Here is an 18098-nt window from a genome sequence, read left to right as displayed (position 1 = left end):
GTTTTGTTATTATGGATCCTACAGAAATTCTCACAAGTGCACAGAGTCATGAATAAGGATAACCACTGCAACATTGCTTATAACAGAAAAAAAAATGGAGGCAAATCAAAGGAACATTCATAGGTGTGGTATAACAAAACATGTTGCATCTCTAAAATGCCATAAAACTATTTAAAAAGAATGAGGTAGGTCTCTATGTACGAGCATGGGAAGATTCCCAAGACGTCCAACTGTTAGTGAAGACAATCTAGGTAGGTCCAAAAAGGAACCATGTTTAGTGTGATTCCATTTATGTTAAAAAAAAAAAACCCAAAAATTCTTTTTGTGTGTATATGTGCACATATCTGTCTGTTAAGGCACAGAAACAGGACACATATACTAATGTGTGAACAGTGGTGACATCTCAGGGAAGGAGTAAATCAGGGGTCGGATGAGGGGAGGAAGGAGATTTTGGATTTTGCTTGGTACACCTGCACTGTTTGAATTCTTTACAATGGGGGAGCATTTATATAATACTCTAAATTTATAAATTTATATGTAATGTATAATTTTTTTACATAAAAATGCTCAATAAAATTCTAATGAGTTGAACCGAGCAAATGTTATCAAGTGTGGACCCTCTGCAAGGCTGGTGACGCTAGACGGGAGATGTAGGGAGGGGGGATGAGACATCAAAACCAGGGACCCAGGGCATGTGGGGCGGGGGAGCAGCGCAGTGGCAGAGCCTCTTCCACCTCCCTGCACGGTCCTGACCTTCCAGAGCAGCTGCAGCACTATCCACCTCCCCAAGCAGTGATAAAGAACTCACTGACCTAAATGTCAGGAAAGAATTACATAAATGATGGGCCAGCTACGTAAAGGTACACTGAGCAGCCATTACAAGTTACGCCATAGAAGACTTATTGACTTGGGAGGTACAAGTTGCAAAAGTAGACAATCCTATTTGTATAAGACATTGGTGAATATATGTGCATGCGTGTGTGTGTGTGTGTCTGTGTGTGTGTGTGCATGCATACCTAAACAGGTTGAATATCCCTAACCTGAAAATCTAAAATACTCCAAAACCCAACAGGACACTCAAAGGAAATGCTCTTTGAAGCATTTCCAATTTCAGATTTTCAGGTTAGAGATGCTCAACAAGTGAACATAATACAAATATTCCAAAATCTGAAATAATTGGAAATCCAAAGCATTTCTTTTCCCAAGCATCTCAGATCCAGGATATTCAACCTGCATATGACTGTGAACGCACACACTCAGACACAGAATCACAAAACAAAAAGTCATGGCCCAAAGTGTCAACAGTGATTATTTTGGGATGGTGGGACTATGGGTGATTTTTATAGTTTTCTTGCTCTTTTCTGTGTTGCAAAAATATTCTGTATCCACATATCCTTTTTGTATTATACTGAGAAGAATCAAGTAGTGTAAACAGTCTTACAACTAGGCCATGCCACCCTCTATGCAACTGTGGGTCCCCCTCCAGCCTCTTCTCTCCTCTTGGGATCTGGTTCTACTATGTTCCACTTGCCTCCCAGCAGGTGGGAAACACAGGGTTTGGGTAGGCAGAAAGGAGGGTATCCAAGAAAGGTTCCCTGACCTTCAGACTCCTAGACTCCATATCAAGAATGCTGCCTTCATTCCTGCATAGATAAGCCTTTGAAGTGAGCTCCAGGCCAGAGCCCTGATAAGGAGGGAGGATCCCATAGTACAGCTATGACTCCTTCACAGGTCCCTTCTGCCCCAACCCTCCATCTGCCTGGACTGCACCCCTCTGCCCTAGCCACTCAGAAAACCCCAAGCCAAGTTCCGTGGCGGCTCACATGCCACCTGGTCTTTGTAGCCTTTCCTAATAGACACGGACTCCGTCTACGAGGAAGGCCTGGAATGTAAGTTGCCCAGGTTGAAAGCCTTGCTCTGACCCTTACTACTACAGCAGGTTACTCAACCTCTGTGGGTCTCAGTTTGCTCATCTGTGTAATGGGATTAACAGTGGGGTTCTGGGGGCAATCATCAGCAGTGCCTGGCAGACAGCCAAGACTGACACAGGAGCGGCTGGCGGCAGTTGTGGTAGGGGTACTGGAATCCGAGGACCCAGTTGCCATTCTAAGGATAGTCACGTGTGGGGACAGAGAGGCTGAGTACAGGCATGAGCCAGACTGCTTCTTTACAGAAAATAAACCTTCCACAGGACAGGCTCCACCGAGGCCGCAGGACACACCCATGCCTCCTGTCCTCAGTCCTCCTTCCCACTTTCCCTCCCTCCCTCTTCTGTGGCTTCCCCAGTTCCCTTTTTTTCTGGCTTCCTTTCCTCTTGTTCTTCTGCCCACCAAGGAGCAAGATGATCATTCTGAGCTTCAGAGAACACCAGGCCCAGGTTTGTCCAGATCTGCCGGTTCTGCCTGGGAGTAGCCACGTGGCACAGATGACTGAGCATCTGCCTTGGCCTTGAGAGCAGAGTCCCTGCAGGTGACACTGGAATCACTCAGCAAGACTCAGTCCCAGGAAACACAGAACCCAAAGACAAGGTATCCAGAGATGTCAAAATGTGGGAAGCACAAGCGATATTTGACTGTACAGAAACATCACAAGTATCTGCTGCCCACAAACCTGCCAGAGCTCAGCAAAAGTGAAGATAACGAGGTCAGCATTTTCTCCGTACTCACCCTGTAAGGATCATTTGCCTTTGGTGAATGGAATCAGGACATCACAGGTCCTGATATAAAAAATTCTAACAATCTCTCATTCACTAAACCTTCTCAGTGCCAGGAACTGCGCTAGGGCCTCAGGAAGCAAAATGAGTCACGTAAAGACGCGGACTATGAGACACTGCGGTCCAGAGGGTCTAGCGGGGAGAGAGATAGCCCGCACGCCACGGCCGAGCCCCTCCGTGGAGCTCGGAGAGGGCAGGGCTGCAGGCAGGTCAGGAAGCAGCACTCTGGCTAATGCCAAAGAAGGGCAGGGCCCGGGTAGACCACACAAGGAAGGGGCCCCCAGGTTAAAACGACAGCAACAGATAGGTGCAAAAGAAAGAAAAAGCACATGGCAAGTTTCCTGAACATCAAAGGCCTGGACTTAATGAAGCAGCGTGTGGTAAAAGTGAAGGCTTCTGGGTGAGCACAGAGCAGCGGGGAGGGCAGGCTCACTCACCAAGGGCTGGATGTATCATGCTTTCCTGGGCGGGAAACTCTGCTGGTTTTAAAGCAGGGAAAGGACAGCATGAGGTTTAGGGCTCTGAAGAATCCTGACCTCTGGTGCGAGGGCTGAGAGTTGTCACCAGCGTGTTTGAAACCAAAGGGGGAAAGTCTGGAAGTCCAGGTTCCTCGCGGGAACGCGAGTGACGCCACTACCCACTGATGGATTCGCCCCAAGGCGGTCTGGCTGATCACTCAGAGCTTCGGCAGTCTGCTCCATTTGGGCTCTTTCTGCCCACTCTCACCGAGAAGATGTATTTTCCCAACAAGGACTCTAGAAGTGACGGATGCTGGCCCGTGGCAGAAATTCAAGAGCCCCCGAGGAAGATTAGAGAACTAACAGGGACGGCCTCTTCCCAGCCCAGTTCAGTAAACGGGCCCGTGTGCGGCTGGGCAGAGCCACAGGTCGGGCGTGGCTGCGGGTCCCTGTGGAGTGCAGCTTGTTTATGCCCAAGCAGCCAAGGCAAGACAATGAGACTTTCTTCCTTTCCACGGTGCCACTGTCTTGACACTGAGGGCATTGATGAACTGGTTGCCATGGGAACCCCAGGCTGCTGATCCCATCCCATGGAGCGTGAGGCTCCTGACAGCTGATGGCTATTCATCCCCCTTCCTTGCAGGACTAGACAGGCGGCCTTGCGCCTGCTGCTGGGTCCTCAAGATGCTCAAAGAGCAGAGGCACAAGGACATCAGGAAGAACCACAGCTTGATGGGATGACAGGACCCGCAGGGTCTGAAGCATCCACAGTGAGCTCCAGGACGCTAGTGGCGCCTCCAGGGCACTAGTGGGGCCTCCAGGGCACTAGTGGGGCCTCCAGGGTGTTAGTGGGGACTGCAGGGTACACAGGGCTCTCAGATCAGCGTGGAGCTGACCTGACCAAGAGGCAAACTACAGTATCACAAAGAGGGTGTCCTCACGTACAAGTACGTACGTGGGAGGGCCTATCGAGTGACTCCAAAAAGCAAACAACTGGGATGAGAAAGCGATGGTGGGGGTGGTTCAATAAATGACACTTAAGCGCAGGAGCCTGGCCTTGGTCCCTCACAAAGACTCATAACCGAGAGTCTCTTAAGACTCTTGCAAGGCAGGGGCCACATTTTCTTATCTCTAAGTGCCCAGGCCAGTGAGAGCACACGGCAATACTCGCTGAAGAAATGAACGCACGTCCGCCGGCCATCAGAGAGGTGGCAGAATCGGAACTAACCTTAGAGAGCAGCCAAAGGACACTGGCCCAGAGCCCAGTGTCAGAAACAGGCAAGCCAGCAGGCAACGTCAAGGTGGCAGGGGGCCTGGGGGCCCAGACGAAGGGCACAACCAGTGAGCTGGGGAAATCGGGATGAGTCGGCTGATGGAACTGACAGTGGAGCAGAACTGGGAAGGCTGAGGGGCTAACCTGGTGACAGGGTAAAGCCATTCTGGGCAGGAAGAACAGCAGAAGCAAGCCTGAAAGGAAGCAAAAGTGTGAAGACAGGGGTTCGGCAGAGCTGGAGCTACAGCCAGGGCTCAAGGCGGTGGGGTGGGGCAGGAGGAGGCGCTGAGGCAGTGCAGGCAGGTAGAGGCCACAGAGGCCATAGCCTGTGCTGGGTGGTGGCAGGGGCAACACAGGGAGCCTGCGAGCCATTCAGGAGACAATGAGACAGGCTTGGGGGAGCACGGGAGCAGGAGGAGGCAATGGTGACCTCTAGGCCTCCAGCTCTGCCACTAAGGTAGACAGGGGTCTCTTTTTGTAGACAGGGACCCACACAAGGAGGTTTCAGCAAAAGATGATCAGTCCAGGTGATAAATGTGCAGCTTGAGTGACTGAAATGTGCAGTGACTCAAATGGATAGTTTGAGTGGCTTCCTAGAAGGACTGGAGGGCTTTTCTTTTTCCCTCCAATAGAGAGAGGCGTGAGTGGTTTCCATGCTGATGAGCAGGCGCCAGTACAGATTCTCTGAGACAGAGAGATGCTGGTGTGCAGCCCTTTGCGTCTGTGCGCGTTCATGCACCAGCATGTGCACACACCAGGTGGACAGAGGGAGAAACAGTGGCTGGTGGGGTCTGAGGAAGTTCCTATGTCACTCATCTGTTCATTTTGGCAGAGAGCTGAAAGGCTTTCTGTCTGATGATTTACCTTTGTCTGGAAAGCAGGTACAAGGTGACAGCAGTAGTAGAAGGTGAGTCAGAGGGTGTGGGGTCCAGCCCTGGCCTATCAGTCACTGGTTTGTCAGAAGGTAACTGGATCTAAGGCCTCATCACCATTAAACAGGCCTGGTGACACCTCTCTGCAGGGCTGGTGAGGGCCTTCAAAGCAAGAGTAGTCATGAGAAACATCAGCTGGGGGGAGCAAGGCCAGGGCTTCTGGTCAGTGGCAAGGCCAAGACCCAGTCCCAGGAGCCAGGGGGAGGCCAGCCACCCAGGGCAAGTACAACCTGGAGGCCCTCCCAGGGCAGAGCTCTAGTAAAAGGAGGGGGAGAGGTGTCGGCAGCCTGGCTGAGCTGCAGATCAGAGGAACTACTTCCTAGATGGCAAAATCCATGCAGAGGCTCAGAGATCCAAAAAGCTCAGGATGTTCCCCAGCTGGCAGGCAGTTTGCAGACACTGGAGAACAGGGTCTGGACAGCCCTGAGTGTCCCTGTCGCCACCCAAAGCTCAAAGCCGGCAGAGTATCAGGCAGTGTCCCAGCCTCCCCTAGCCATCAACAGTTCTGTGTTTCTCATTTGCTTCCCTGGCTTCCACCTAGAGAAACTCAAGCCTTTCTAATGGTCCAGGCAGCTGAGCCACCTGCTCAGTCCTGAGTCTGAGTCTGCCCCTGGATGCTGCCTTCTGGAGCTTTTCTGGCTCCACAGATGGCAGCTGGCTCAGCTTCGATCGCCACTCCCCACACCAGCTCCAATGACTCAGGAGGGCAGTCCAGTCAATTAAAATTCTGCCCACTTAAACGCATCACATCCGGGTGAAGACGTCAGACAGGAGGGTGAAGACAGTGGGCTTCATAACCCTTATTTGTCTCTGTCCCTCAGTTCACACCCAGAGCCTCTCGCAGGCCAGCTGCGCACAGCCAGTCCAGCTTGGCTCAGAGCATAAAACCAAGACAGCCTTAGAGCGAAAATCAATCCCAGAGAACTAGGTCACAGGTGACTGCTATTCCGGGTTTCCCCTTGTCCCTAACAAACCCCTGACACTCTGGCTGGAACAAGTTCTGGCCCATTATTTTAACACCTGGTTAAGGCTTCGGCTTGTTTTTTCATTGCAAGAACAAGTTGTCTGCAGCATGACAATTTTGCTCTGCTGACAAATGAATTGTGCAGGCTCACCTGAAATTCTGGGCCAGGTATGTCCTGCTCAGTAGCTATTTTAAGTAAAACTATTTAAGGCAAGTTCAAGATCATTTAAGGCTCTTAGATCTTTTAGGGCCCTGGCAGCCAGCCTGCCTTTTTATGTTCAGACTCAGAAGCAACAAATTAGCTCAATACCCCAGGCAAAGCAAAAACCCAAGGGAAAGCATGGCATCCAAGCACCACCCTTAAGATAAACATCATTTCCAAGAGCAGCAGACGCTGAGCTGTTGTGATTTGGTATATGGAGAATACCTTGCTGTCATCCTCTTCACACAAGCAACTTGTCTCTTCTGAGTCACAGTGTCAAAGGTGACAATGCACACAGGTTAGAGTGAGGGTGACTGGAAGGAGAAAGAAGCAGGGGAGAAGGGAAGGGTTCCTGGGCTCCCTGTTCCGCTCTGTCCAAACGGCCATGTGACCTGCAGCCAGACATTCGGTTTCTCTGTCACCATTTCCCTGACAAGTGGATCGGCCCAGTCTGGACATCTAAAGTAGGGACTTCTTAACCTGGGGCTGCAGGCACCTGTGCCTCCAAGGGCGTGCTTCAGATGGTCCAGAAGCACCATGGGGTAGGTGTACAATGTGCATTTCCCTTTTCTTTTTATCTCTTTAATGTTTTATGTGTATCTGTGTATCTGTCTATGTATATAGGTATATGTGTCAATATACTTGTGTTTTTATATTATGCATGTGTATATATACACACTTGTACACATCACCATATGTAATATACCTTGATACAAAGCAAAAAAGTACAAAATGTCTAGGCACAATTTTGTATATAATCCATGTATATTTATACATACACACACCCACACACATAAGCGTGTGTTGTAAAGTAGTACACTACAGATAAAGTTTGAAGTTCCTCTCCCCTCCCTCCCTTCTTGGAGGCCATTGCTAACTAGAATTTGATGCAGATCCTTACAGCCCACACTTTTATACTTTCACTACATCTATAAACATCCATAATTAATACAGTATTGCTTTGTGGTTTGTTTTTGCTTGTTTTTGTTTTTGTTTTGACACATTGTTTCACTCTACTCTTGTCGCCCAGGCTGGAGTGCAGTCCTGTCATCTCAGCTCACTGCAACCTCCACCTCCCGGGTTCAAGCGATTCTCCTGCCTCAGCCTCCTGAGTAGCTGGGATTACAGGTGCGCACCACCATGCCCAGCTAATTTTCGTATTTTTTTTAGTAGAGACAGGGTTTCACCATGTTAGCCAGGCTGGTCTCGAACTCCTGACCTCAGATGATCCACCCGCCTCGGCCTCCCAAAGTGCTGGGATTACAGGCGTGAGCCACCGCACCCGGCCTGCTTTGTGTGTTTCTTAACGTTTACGTGAATATGATCACATTGGACATCTACAATTTGCTTTTTTTCTTTCTCAACACTATTTGAGAGATGTATCTGTGTAGATATAGATCTGGTTTATTCATCTCTAACCACTGTAGAGTCTGGCATGGTGTGACTATTTTGATTTCTCTATTCTACTTTAAGGAAGGTGGGTTTTCCTTCATTTAAAAAAATGCCTGCATGGACATTCTTACACAAGTCTCTTTGTGCAAATGTGGGAGAGTTCTTCCAGGATGTCTAGCTGTGGACTTGCTGGTGCAGTTCAGCCTTACCGTGTATTGCCAAATTGCTCTCCAAACTATACCAATCTCCACCAGCAGCAACTGAAAGTTCCCATTGCTCTGTATCCTTGCCAGCACGTGACGCTAACACGCTTCCATGTCAGGCAACCCGATAGGTGTGAAATGGTATCTCATCGTTGCCTACATTGCAGTGCTCCAATAACCCCGCGAGCTTCAGTGAAGCTGGCATCATTTCTTACGTTTACTGGTCATTTGGATTTCTCTTCGTTGACTTCTCTATTCATAAACTTCCCCATTTTTCCACCTGGCATGTATCCTTTTTTCTTAGTGATTTATAGTTTTCAAAATAATCTGTGTACTCATCTATTTGTTATATATTGTAAATACTTTCCCAGTCTATTACTTGCTTTTTAACTCTGTCATGATGCCTTTGTTTACATAGAATTTTTATCTTAATGTATCAATCTCTTCTTTTTAAAATTTATTTGCATAACTTGTTTAGGAACTCCTTTCCCAATGTGACAAAGGTATTCCACTGTAGTTCTTTCTAAAAGTTTTATATATAGTCTCTAATCCCATCTGGAATGCACTGTTGTGTAATGTGAGGACTGAATTGTTTTTCCATGGGGAGAGCCTGTTCTCCCAGCACCATTTAGTGAATAGCCCATCCTTCCCCATCCATTTGTAACTCTTCAGCTCACACGTACAAGTTCCCACACATGCTTGGGTTTGAGTTGACTCTATTGCTGAACTGTCGTTATCACAACTCCCCTCCTCCTCTTCTTTCTCAGAGTTGTCTGAGGTATTCTTGGACCTTACTCTTCCATATTAATTTTATAATTCATTTGTGTGATTTCATATTCCACATTAAATCTTGTCATGGCTTAAACTAGATTACATTGAATTTGCAGATTAAACTGGGGCAACTATGAGAGCCAGCCCTCCCATACATGAACACAACACATCTCTCCATTTATTTAAACTTTTTTTTTTTTTTGAGATGGAGTTTCGCTCTTGTCACCCAGGCTGGAGTGCAATGGTGCAGTCTCGGCTCACTGCAACCTCCGCCTCCCGGGTTCAAGCAATTCTCCTGCCTCAACCTCCCAAGTAGCTGGGATTACCGGCATGTGTCACCACACCCGGCTAATTTTTGTATTTTTAGTAGAGACAGGGTTTCTCCATGTTGGTCTGGCTGGTCTTGAACTCCTGACCGCAGGTGATCTGCCTGCCTCAGCCTCCCAAAGTGCTGGGATTACAGGCATGAGCCACCATGCCTGGCCTAAACTTTCTTTTCTCAGTCCTTCTTCTAAATATTTTATGTTTCTCTATAAAAGTCTCACCTTTTTAAAAGACCTATTTCAAAGTATCTCACAGCTTTTATGCAAGAATGAAGAACGGTTTCTTTTGTCTTCTCAGATGTGCTGCCCTGCAGGTGGCTGTTGCTGACCAACTCCCTTATTAGCTCCAGGGGCTAATCTCCAGGCTCTTTTGGATTATCCATGTAGTTATGTCATCTGCCGATAATGACACTGGACACTTCCACATTTTTATTCCCTTTGAAATCCTGTGGTGTTACCTGGAATGATGAGTAGAGGGACAAAGAGAGGCTATCTTGTCTTGTCCCTGGTGATGTATATTTTATAACGGAGAGGATCCACAGCCTTTATCAGATGCTGAAAGGAAGCCATGACTCAAGAAAGGTGAATAACCACCAGTCTAAATTACCTCTGGACCATGTAAAATAAACTGAATCCAGTTATTAGTTGTATGGAAGAAAGTAAAACAAGCAAGCAAGAACTTGGAGCACAGCAACTATCTGGGAGAAAACCAGGGCTGTGATTCAGGCAAGTACAGAACATAACACTAATTGCCCATTAAGGGCTTGGAGAAGGAGTTTCACAAAGGAGATCTCAGACCAGAGAATACAGGAGAAGAAAATGAGCAGGGTTGGAACTGTCAGAGGTGACATACGCATACCATGTGAACACAAACAGCTTCCTTCCCTTACTTCACCCCCATTTACTCATCTGTAAGTCAAAGCTAATAATATCTGCATCTTATTTATGAGTCACAGATTCTCCTGGCTGAAAAAAAGGCAAATAAGGTTTTTAAAGAGTTCTCATTGAGTGGGTAGAGGCTCAAATGCCCCAGGCCTTTTCCACATTACCAGGGCACTTACAGGGGGAAAGAAAAGCTCGTTTTGGAATAAGGAGTAATAGGCCCTCCGTGAGTAATCACACACAAGCATCTGAGACAGCTCCTATCCCCAACCAGCTAATCTCTCTGTTAGTGAATGTCACCGCAGTGCCACTGCCAGCACCATGCCTGAGTGACCAGGCTGCATGGCATTCATGCTGGCTGCACTAGACAGAGCTGGGGAGACCCCGACTGACTCCCCAGAATATCCTGGGTACGGAGTGTGCATCGGGGGGAATCTTCTCTGCCATCCGCAAAATCAGGAGAGCAGACTGCACATAAGAACTCAGTGAATCTGACAGAGGTTGTCTCAAAGGGCCAGCATGGCCAAGGGTTAGGCATCTTTATTCCCACAGACAGAAATTTCCGGGGAGAGTTAGTTACCTGTGCCTCTCTGCCTCTCTCTTGCAGTGTGAGCTCCCAGCTCAACTTCTGCTCCATTCTGCTCATTTAATTTTAGAATCCCAAAACCCAGGCACTTTGTAATTTATCATGTAGTTTAAAAGTCACTTTTAGCTGAAGACAAATTGCTAGGCCACCTGGGCACAGCAGCGAAGTGTGGCAGGAGCCAGGGGCACTACGCAAATATGAGGAACACCTCCTTCAGCCTGGACACTCAGCCAGGGAGAGTCAGGAACTACAGAGACAAACGAAGTCACTGCTACCCAAAGGCAAAATCTGAAATCACAGGATGTTTGGAGGGACTTGAGTGGTTAAAAAATGTATATACATGGATATACATGTGTGTATATGTGTGTGTGTGTATGTGTATATATGTAACATTATATACATATATATATATTTATATTTAAAAGGTCTCCAAAGATGTGCTAGCATTCTTTCAGATAAACTCGAACCTGCCTGCCTTGTGAAGATTCTATCATTCAAACGGTAGAATCTACCCCTCCAGCAGGCCACACACCTAACAGCACATCAACGTGGGGCTTGGGATGCAGAACAAACGTCATTTCTATCAGGGACGCCACCACACCTTGCTGGCTTCTGCCAGTGCCACCAACGATGAAACTAAATTTAACACCACCTGGCACCAAGGTTTAGAGTCGGTGCTTCCCTGTCACTTCACTTAATCCTCTGAGTGTCTAGTTTGTAGATTTGTTAACTGCACTGAGTGGTCCCCTGGTGTGACCCCAAAATAATGGCCTCTCCGGGAGCCATAAATCTGGATCAACCCCAACTCACCGCCCCTCAGCCCGGTAGCTGGTTGAGAGAGGAAAAAGGGACCCGCCGGGAGGTCCTTCGGAGGTAATGCCGCCTTTGTGCCCAGGGCGTGGCCTGCTTGCTGACTGACAGCAGAGGTGACAGCCAAGCCCGTCGGGTGCGGGGCTGGGAGGGCTCCTCGCTGGCCCCGTGGGGGCCGGTGAGGTCAGGCCCCGGTCCAGGCTCTGTGGCAATGCAACGTCAGATCTTTCCGACAACCAAACAGTGTAGACATTGCCACTGACTGCAAAGGAGCACGTCAGGGAAGTGACTTGCCAAAGGTCACACCGCTCTGCCATCAGAACGCGGCAGAAGCCCACAAACAAAGCGCCCTCCCTCCGCTCCTGGAGAGGTTTTAAACCCAGGACCCCCGGCCCCGCGCTGTCCCAAAGCCTCTCGGACGGTGGCCGGGCTCAGGGTGCAGGCTCCCGGCCATCTACCCTGGGGAGCGGCGGACACCGAGGGAGCGCGAGTCCCCGAGACGCCGGGCCACGCTCCTGTCACCCAAGCACCGGCCGCCTTGGCGCGCGCACAGGGTCCGGAGCTCGCGCCGCCCGTCGAGGGCAGAGGGGCCAGTCCCCCGCGGGGGAGAGCTGGGTGGGCGCTCGGGACCCAGCGGCGGACGGACGGCGGGCGACGCCTGAGACAGCCCAGCCTCCCCCGGAGCCCGGCAGGTGTCCGCGCCTCCCCGGCCTCTGAGGCCACACTTCCGAGCGCAGGGTTGGGCGGCACCGCCAGGGGACTTGCGGCCGGCGCGCCGGACCTGCGTGGGCGCCCACGCAGGACCCCGAGTCCCCCCCCGCCGAGTGTCCCGCGCGCGCCCTCCCGGGCGAACCCCCCACACCCCCGCAGGGCGCCCCGGCCGCCCGCCGTCCCCGAGCGGTCCCGGAGCCTCCCCACGCACGGCGCGGGCCGGAGGCCGCCGGGAAAGTTTTGGGCGCGCGGGGCCGGCCGCACTCACCTGGCCCAAGTTGAGGTAGCCGTGAGCCGCGGCCACGCGGTCCGCTTCGGCCGGGCCGCCCAGCACTTGCACTGCCCAGTGGTTGGTGTAGACGGGGCGCGGCGGGGGCGCGGAGCAGGCGGCAGGAAGCGCCAGCAGCAGCAGCCAGCGCCAGGGACGCGGCGCGAACGCCCGGAGCCCGGGCCCGCCGGAGCCCCCCGCGCCCCCCGCGCCCCCCGCACCCCCCGCGCTCCCCGCGCCCGCGTTGGCGATGGTGGTGGCGGCCCGGGGCGGCGGCCGGGGCCCGGGCGCAGGCGGCGCGCGCGGAGGCATAGCGGCGGCAGAGGCTCGCGCGGCGCCCGAGCTGCGAGTGCGCCGGAGGGTGGAGTGCCGCCTTTTAAAGCCGCTCCGCGCCGGGGAAGCGCCGCCGCCACCGCCGCGGGCGGGAGCCAGGGAGGAGGAGGCGGCCGCGGCGCGTTCCCGCCCGCGCTCCTGAGGCTCCGGGGCCGAGACGCGTCCGGACGGCCCGAAACGCCCCCCACCGGGGGAACTTCTCCGCCGACTCTCGGGGCTCTCGGGACGCAGTAGCGCCCCAGTGGCGGCCTCGGCCCCGCCAGTTCTGCTGGGAGCGGGGAGGCCCTGGCGTCTCAGGCGAGTCCCCTGTTCCCGAGACCAGGCGGACGCCGGAGGCCGCACTCACCTGGCGGGGGCCTCGCCCGCCTCCCCGGACAGAGGGCTCGCCGGTGTGCGGCGTCCCGGGGAGAAGAAGCTGCCGGGAACACGGTGGATCGCCCAGGACCAAGCCTGGCGGAAGGGACATGTTGAACGGGGCAAAGGCACGTGGCGCGTTAGCCGGGCTCACGAGCGTGTACCCGGGAAACCACCGCACAGAGCCCATCGCGGAGGCCACAGCCCATCCCGGGAGGCAGGCTGTGCAGGTGAACCCGCAGGCCGTCCACTTAGCATCGCTGTGATCTTGGGCAAACGACTGTCCTGGCTGAGGGCAGGCGCCCCACCTGTAAAACGGGGGGAACAGTGGTATCTGCCCCGTCGGGCTGATTTGAGGATGAGGTCAGCTTTTGCTGTACAATAAGCTGTCCATAAACGTTCGTTCTGATGAGCCCAGGGCCTGCCATGTGGTAGGTGTTCACTGGATGATGGACACTCTTAAAAGCACCCACTGAGCTGGGACCAGCAGTGGGAAAGTCAGTTGAATCATCCTCACCCCTGCTGCCTGGAGCAGCCTGGTATCCAGTGGATAATGATTTGAAGCACCCTGGAGATGTATGCAAATGTTCACACCATAACCAAGGAATGATGAAGGGTGAGGATCGCTGCTGGATCTCTTCTGTCATCCCTCCCAGGACCCATTGGTCCTACTGGCCCACTTCCAGAAAGCAAGCCATCAACCTGCTTAATATAGGAAGTAAAACGAAAAGGTCGAGAAGGCCTTGAGGTGGGGAGGAAGCTGCTTCTCTGATGCTCAGTTCCAGGAGCGGTCTCTTGTTGAGCGTGCAGGATTCACTTGGAGTCTGTGGCTTGGCAGCTGGAGGTGAGAGGCTGGGGCAAGAGGGGATGGGCAGAGGACAGGGTCTGCAGAGATGGTTTCCGAGGTCCTTTCCAGCCTCCCTCTCAGGAGCCCTTTGGTTTCGTAACCCACATGATTCATCATTTCTGCAGGTGTGAGTCACCCCTAATGGAGGTGGGAGAACAAGAGGCGTGGTGGGAGGCCCCATCCCAACAGGCCACATCCATGTTCACAAGGGCTCCTCCCAAGGGCCCATCTTGGAACCTGGAGATCAAAGTCCCACCCGGCCTTCGCTTTGCTACACTAAATGTAACTTCACCTCTCTGCGTTCCCCTGGCAACTGGGGTCAGCTGCTTGGGCAGTCACTCCAGGCCTGCCCACGCTGCAGAAGACAGCCACCGTGTGTCCCTCCTACAGATGGACTGGATGCTCACCAGCCCCTGCCAGTGGAGAGACATGAGGCCCTCATGCAAACTGGCAGTGCTAGAGGAGAACCCGCCATACCTGTTGGACAGAAACAGTACCCAGAACCCTCAGTCTGCCTCTGCCTGACATGGCCCTGGCTGCCTAGCCAACTGGCTTGCAGAAGAGGGACATTGGCCTGAGTCAAGGGGACAGGGTTGGAGGCATTGCATTGTCACCTAGCAGCAGTATGTCTGGGCAACATGCGTTACCTCTCTTCCCCTTCCCCTGCTGGCCGGATGTCCCTCAGATTCATCCTGGATCTGGTGCTGTTCTTCTTCAAATATGTGGCCTGCTTCAAGATAATGTACACTGCACATCAGCTAAATAATTATAAAGCAGCTAGTGCCTCCCAAGACGGAGCCCCCGCAATGGCAGTGATTTTGACAGGCAGAGATAAGGGTGTTTCCATAATAAGGTGGTAGATTAAGGGATTCAGCCTGCTGTACTGAGGGGAGACTAAAATGCATCTGAATTTTTATTTGGAGAGATCTGAATTTATTTTACTAACAAGTCTGGTCCTTTTGGGCTAAACTTTCCATTTATCATGGAAGTGCCCTGGCAATATCTTGACTCTGATGTTGTAGGAAGACCAGCTTCCCAAAACGAACATCCTGAATGAAATCGCCTCCTGTGGGTTTCCTGTTGATTTACACGGTGATGGGATTAGCTCAATCACAGGAATACCAGCCCTTTTCATTGTGATAGGATCTGTAATAAAACTTGGCTAGTTGTCCTGCAGGGAGGGGATTTATTACTCAGGCTCTGGCTCTCCACATGGCCCCCGAGGTCCACACAGCTCTGTGGGGAGGGAGGGGGTGCTGCTTTCCTAGACTGAGGTCTTCGAGCCTCAGGAGGAACAGGACATGGACCAGAAAGGTGATTGGAGCCTGGTCATATTTCGGAAGTTTTGTGATATTTATACTGACATCTTTTAAAATCAGAAAAGAGGAGAAGACATTGAATGATGTGTTCTCATGCCCACCACTGATCCCTTTACAGCAAGCACAGGATTGTCCAGCCAGAGCCCGGGAATACCCATACAGCCAAGACCACTGGACAGCAAGAGCCTTTGCGCAGCCTTCTAGGATGTGATAAGACAGACTTTGATGCAGAAATTGCCTCTATGTAGGGAATAGACACTGAAAAATTACATTTTTGGCAACATGCTAGGTTCGGCAGGCCAGAGTAGCATCCCTCGAAAAATATCTGATGGACACCACCTTCAGGATACCGGAAATGAGCGTGGACTCAAAGCCCCGCTTTGTCATTTACTCGTGTGCAGCCTCAGTAAAGTTGCTTCCGTTTGCCCTACTGAAAATAATAGTAACGCTGCTGTCCCCATACAGAGGTGCTGTGAGGATGACAGGAGCTGATGTGAGCAGAGCCTGGCACCTAGAGCCTGGCATGAAGTCAGCACTCCATAAATAGTGGCAACAGTGACCACTGCTGACCAGGAGCTCTCCAGTGGGATAGAGTAGTTAGGGCTGAATACTCTGACCTTCTCTGGATGAGGGTTCACTGTCCTCATCTATGCCTGGGTGCACATTTTCTCACATCTTAACATCCCCAAATCAAGAAACATCTCACAGTTGGTGTTTTGCAATCACCACTGGCCTGGGCTGAAATTGAGTTCTTCCAGAGAGGGTTTGTTTTTGCTTCTGCCGGTGATCTGGGGACACAGCTCCTGAAATTCCTTGGGGATCTGCTAAATGGTGTGACCCCAGAGTGAGAACCAGCTTATGGTTCTAATGATCAGTGCAGGGCATCTCCCTATTTCTCCCTCCCCTCGCCAGGGCCAAGATAAAACCCTGATGATTCCTTGCTGTTCCTCTCCATGGTGGGTTTATTTCTCATTTTCTCCTGTACTGACAGTAGAGTCTTTCCCTCCCCTCCCCTCTCTCTCCTCTCCTCCTCCTCCTTCTCTCTCTTCCTTCCCCCTTCCTTCCTTCCTTTCTCCCTTCCCTTCTTTTCTTTTTCTGTTTCTTTTTCTTTCCTGAGACAGAGTTTCACTCTTGTCACACAGGCTGGAGTGCAGTGGTGCAATCTTGACTCACTGCAACCTCTGGTGTCTGGGTTCAAGTGATTCTCCCGTCTCAACCTCCCGAGTAGCTGGGATTACAGGTGCAAGCCCACGCCTGGCTGATTTTTGTATTTTTAGTAGAGATAGGGTTTCACCATGTTGGCCAGGCTGGTCTCAAACTCCTGACCTCATGTGATCCTCCTGCCTCAGCCTCCCAAAGTGCTGGGATTACAGGCATGAGCCACCAGGCCCGGCCAACAGTAGAGCCTTTCACTGTTCCATCCTTAGAGAGGCATCTCCTGTGAGAATTTCCGTCTTGGACATTTTTTTTCTTAGTAATACGTTAAATAATGACACATCTTCCAATTGAGGGTATATCTTAGATTTGATGACATATGATATTAATGCCTTCAAGACATATTGCAGTAAAGAAACTTGTTGAATTCTTCCAAATATATTTGCTGTGCCTGTGTATGTGTGAGCGTGGCGTCTATTGATATCCTACAGAAAAGGTACAGAGAGTACAGCATTTTTCATGAAAATCTGTTGTGAATCCTCAGCAAGGTAAAGGCTTTTTCTAAGTAATTGCCTGGCTCAGTTGAATTTTCAAATATATTTCTATCGGGAGAACCCTCGGATACTTTGGGCCAGACAGCATTCAGAGGCGAGACACTGATGGGACGTACAGTCATTCCTTAGACCTGACAGTGCTTCTTGAGCCCAGATAAACACCCAAGGTCCCCAGGAACAGGAGGTGTGATGCAGGTCACACACAGCCAATGGGCCTGAGACAGGGAGAATCCGGGGCAGACTGTACTTCCGCCTCCCCCCAGCCCCTCCCACCGTCCCCGAGAAACCTTTATCCAAGCCCAGGTTTCTACAAACCAGGGGTTTCCCCAGTCAGGTCCTCTTCTCTCCCTTTCACGCTTTTCTTTCCTCTCCTTTTTACTCACTCCAAATCCCACTCACAGCTGCTGCCCCAAGCAGTGGTGGGTCAGGGGACTTTGCTCCCCTGCAGCTCCAGGCTCTGCGTCCTTCTGGGCTCTGCCTTCTGCTCGGTGTTCACAGTTTCTCAGCGGTCTCTTCAGTATCTGCTCATTCATACTGAGCTCTGCTCCCTGCTGGGAAGGGGGACATGTAACTATCTGGGGTGGGGAGGGCATGCAGCAGCTCCCACTCTGCTCTCCTCTCTGTTTAAACTCTATATCTAGATCCTAGTTTTCTTAAGAAAGGGCCCTTGAAAACTGCTTCTCCTGTGAAACAATTACTGTGGGTCTAGCAATTATGTATCCCAGTGTTCCTTTCCTAAACTCCCTAAATTTAGTGTCAAACAAGGAATTTAGGGGCAAAAAAGCTGAAGATCCCTGAGAAGCTCTTCCTGACTAAGAATGAGAGCTTGGGAATTCATCTCGTTTCCCTTTTCACCTCAGCATCCAGGAGGCTCAGAGCCACATGAGATAGAAAAATCATAGTTCTTTATTTCTTCTTTGCTGCAATAGTTCCCCAAACTCCTAACCCTCTAATCTTTTCCTGTCCCCAGATCCTTCCCCTTAGTTGCAAGTGTGCCAGACGCCTTTGGTTACAAAATATGAGAGTGCCCAACTGAAATGAGTGCAGA

The 18098-nt window shown here is 51.2% G+C and overlaps 1 protein-coding gene across 4 annotated transcripts in view; it reads right to left on the bottom strand.

The window, feature by feature from the left end:
- Positions 1 to 12839, bottom strand: part of PCSK6 (proprotein convertase subtilisin/kexin type 6) — a 185703-nt gene extending 172864 nt beyond the window's left edge. For 3 of the 4 annotated variants that reach the window (XM_032175060.2, XM_032175062.2, XM_032175063.2), the window contains exon 1: positions 12489 to 12839. In XM_032175060.2, the coding sequence (XP_032030951.1) occupies positions 12489 to 12800 (312 nt within the window). In that variant the 5' untranslated portion in view covers positions 12801 to 12839. The remainder of the gene's footprint in view (positions 1 to 12488) is intronic. The other variant, XM_058427450.1, reaches the window with a different exon arrangement.
- Positions 12840 to 18098: the final 5259 nt, after the last annotated feature.

This window comes from Hylobates moloch, unplaced genomic scaffold, assembly GCF_009828535.3.
Source record: "Hylobates moloch isolate HMO894 unplaced genomic scaffold, HMol_V3 SCAFFOLD_14, whole genome shotgun sequence".
In the NCBI taxonomy this organism is placed as follows: domain Eukaryota; kingdom Metazoa; phylum Chordata; class Mammalia; order Primates; family Hylobatidae; genus Hylobates; species Hylobates moloch.
This window is presented reverse-complemented; position numbering and strand designations above follow the sequence as displayed.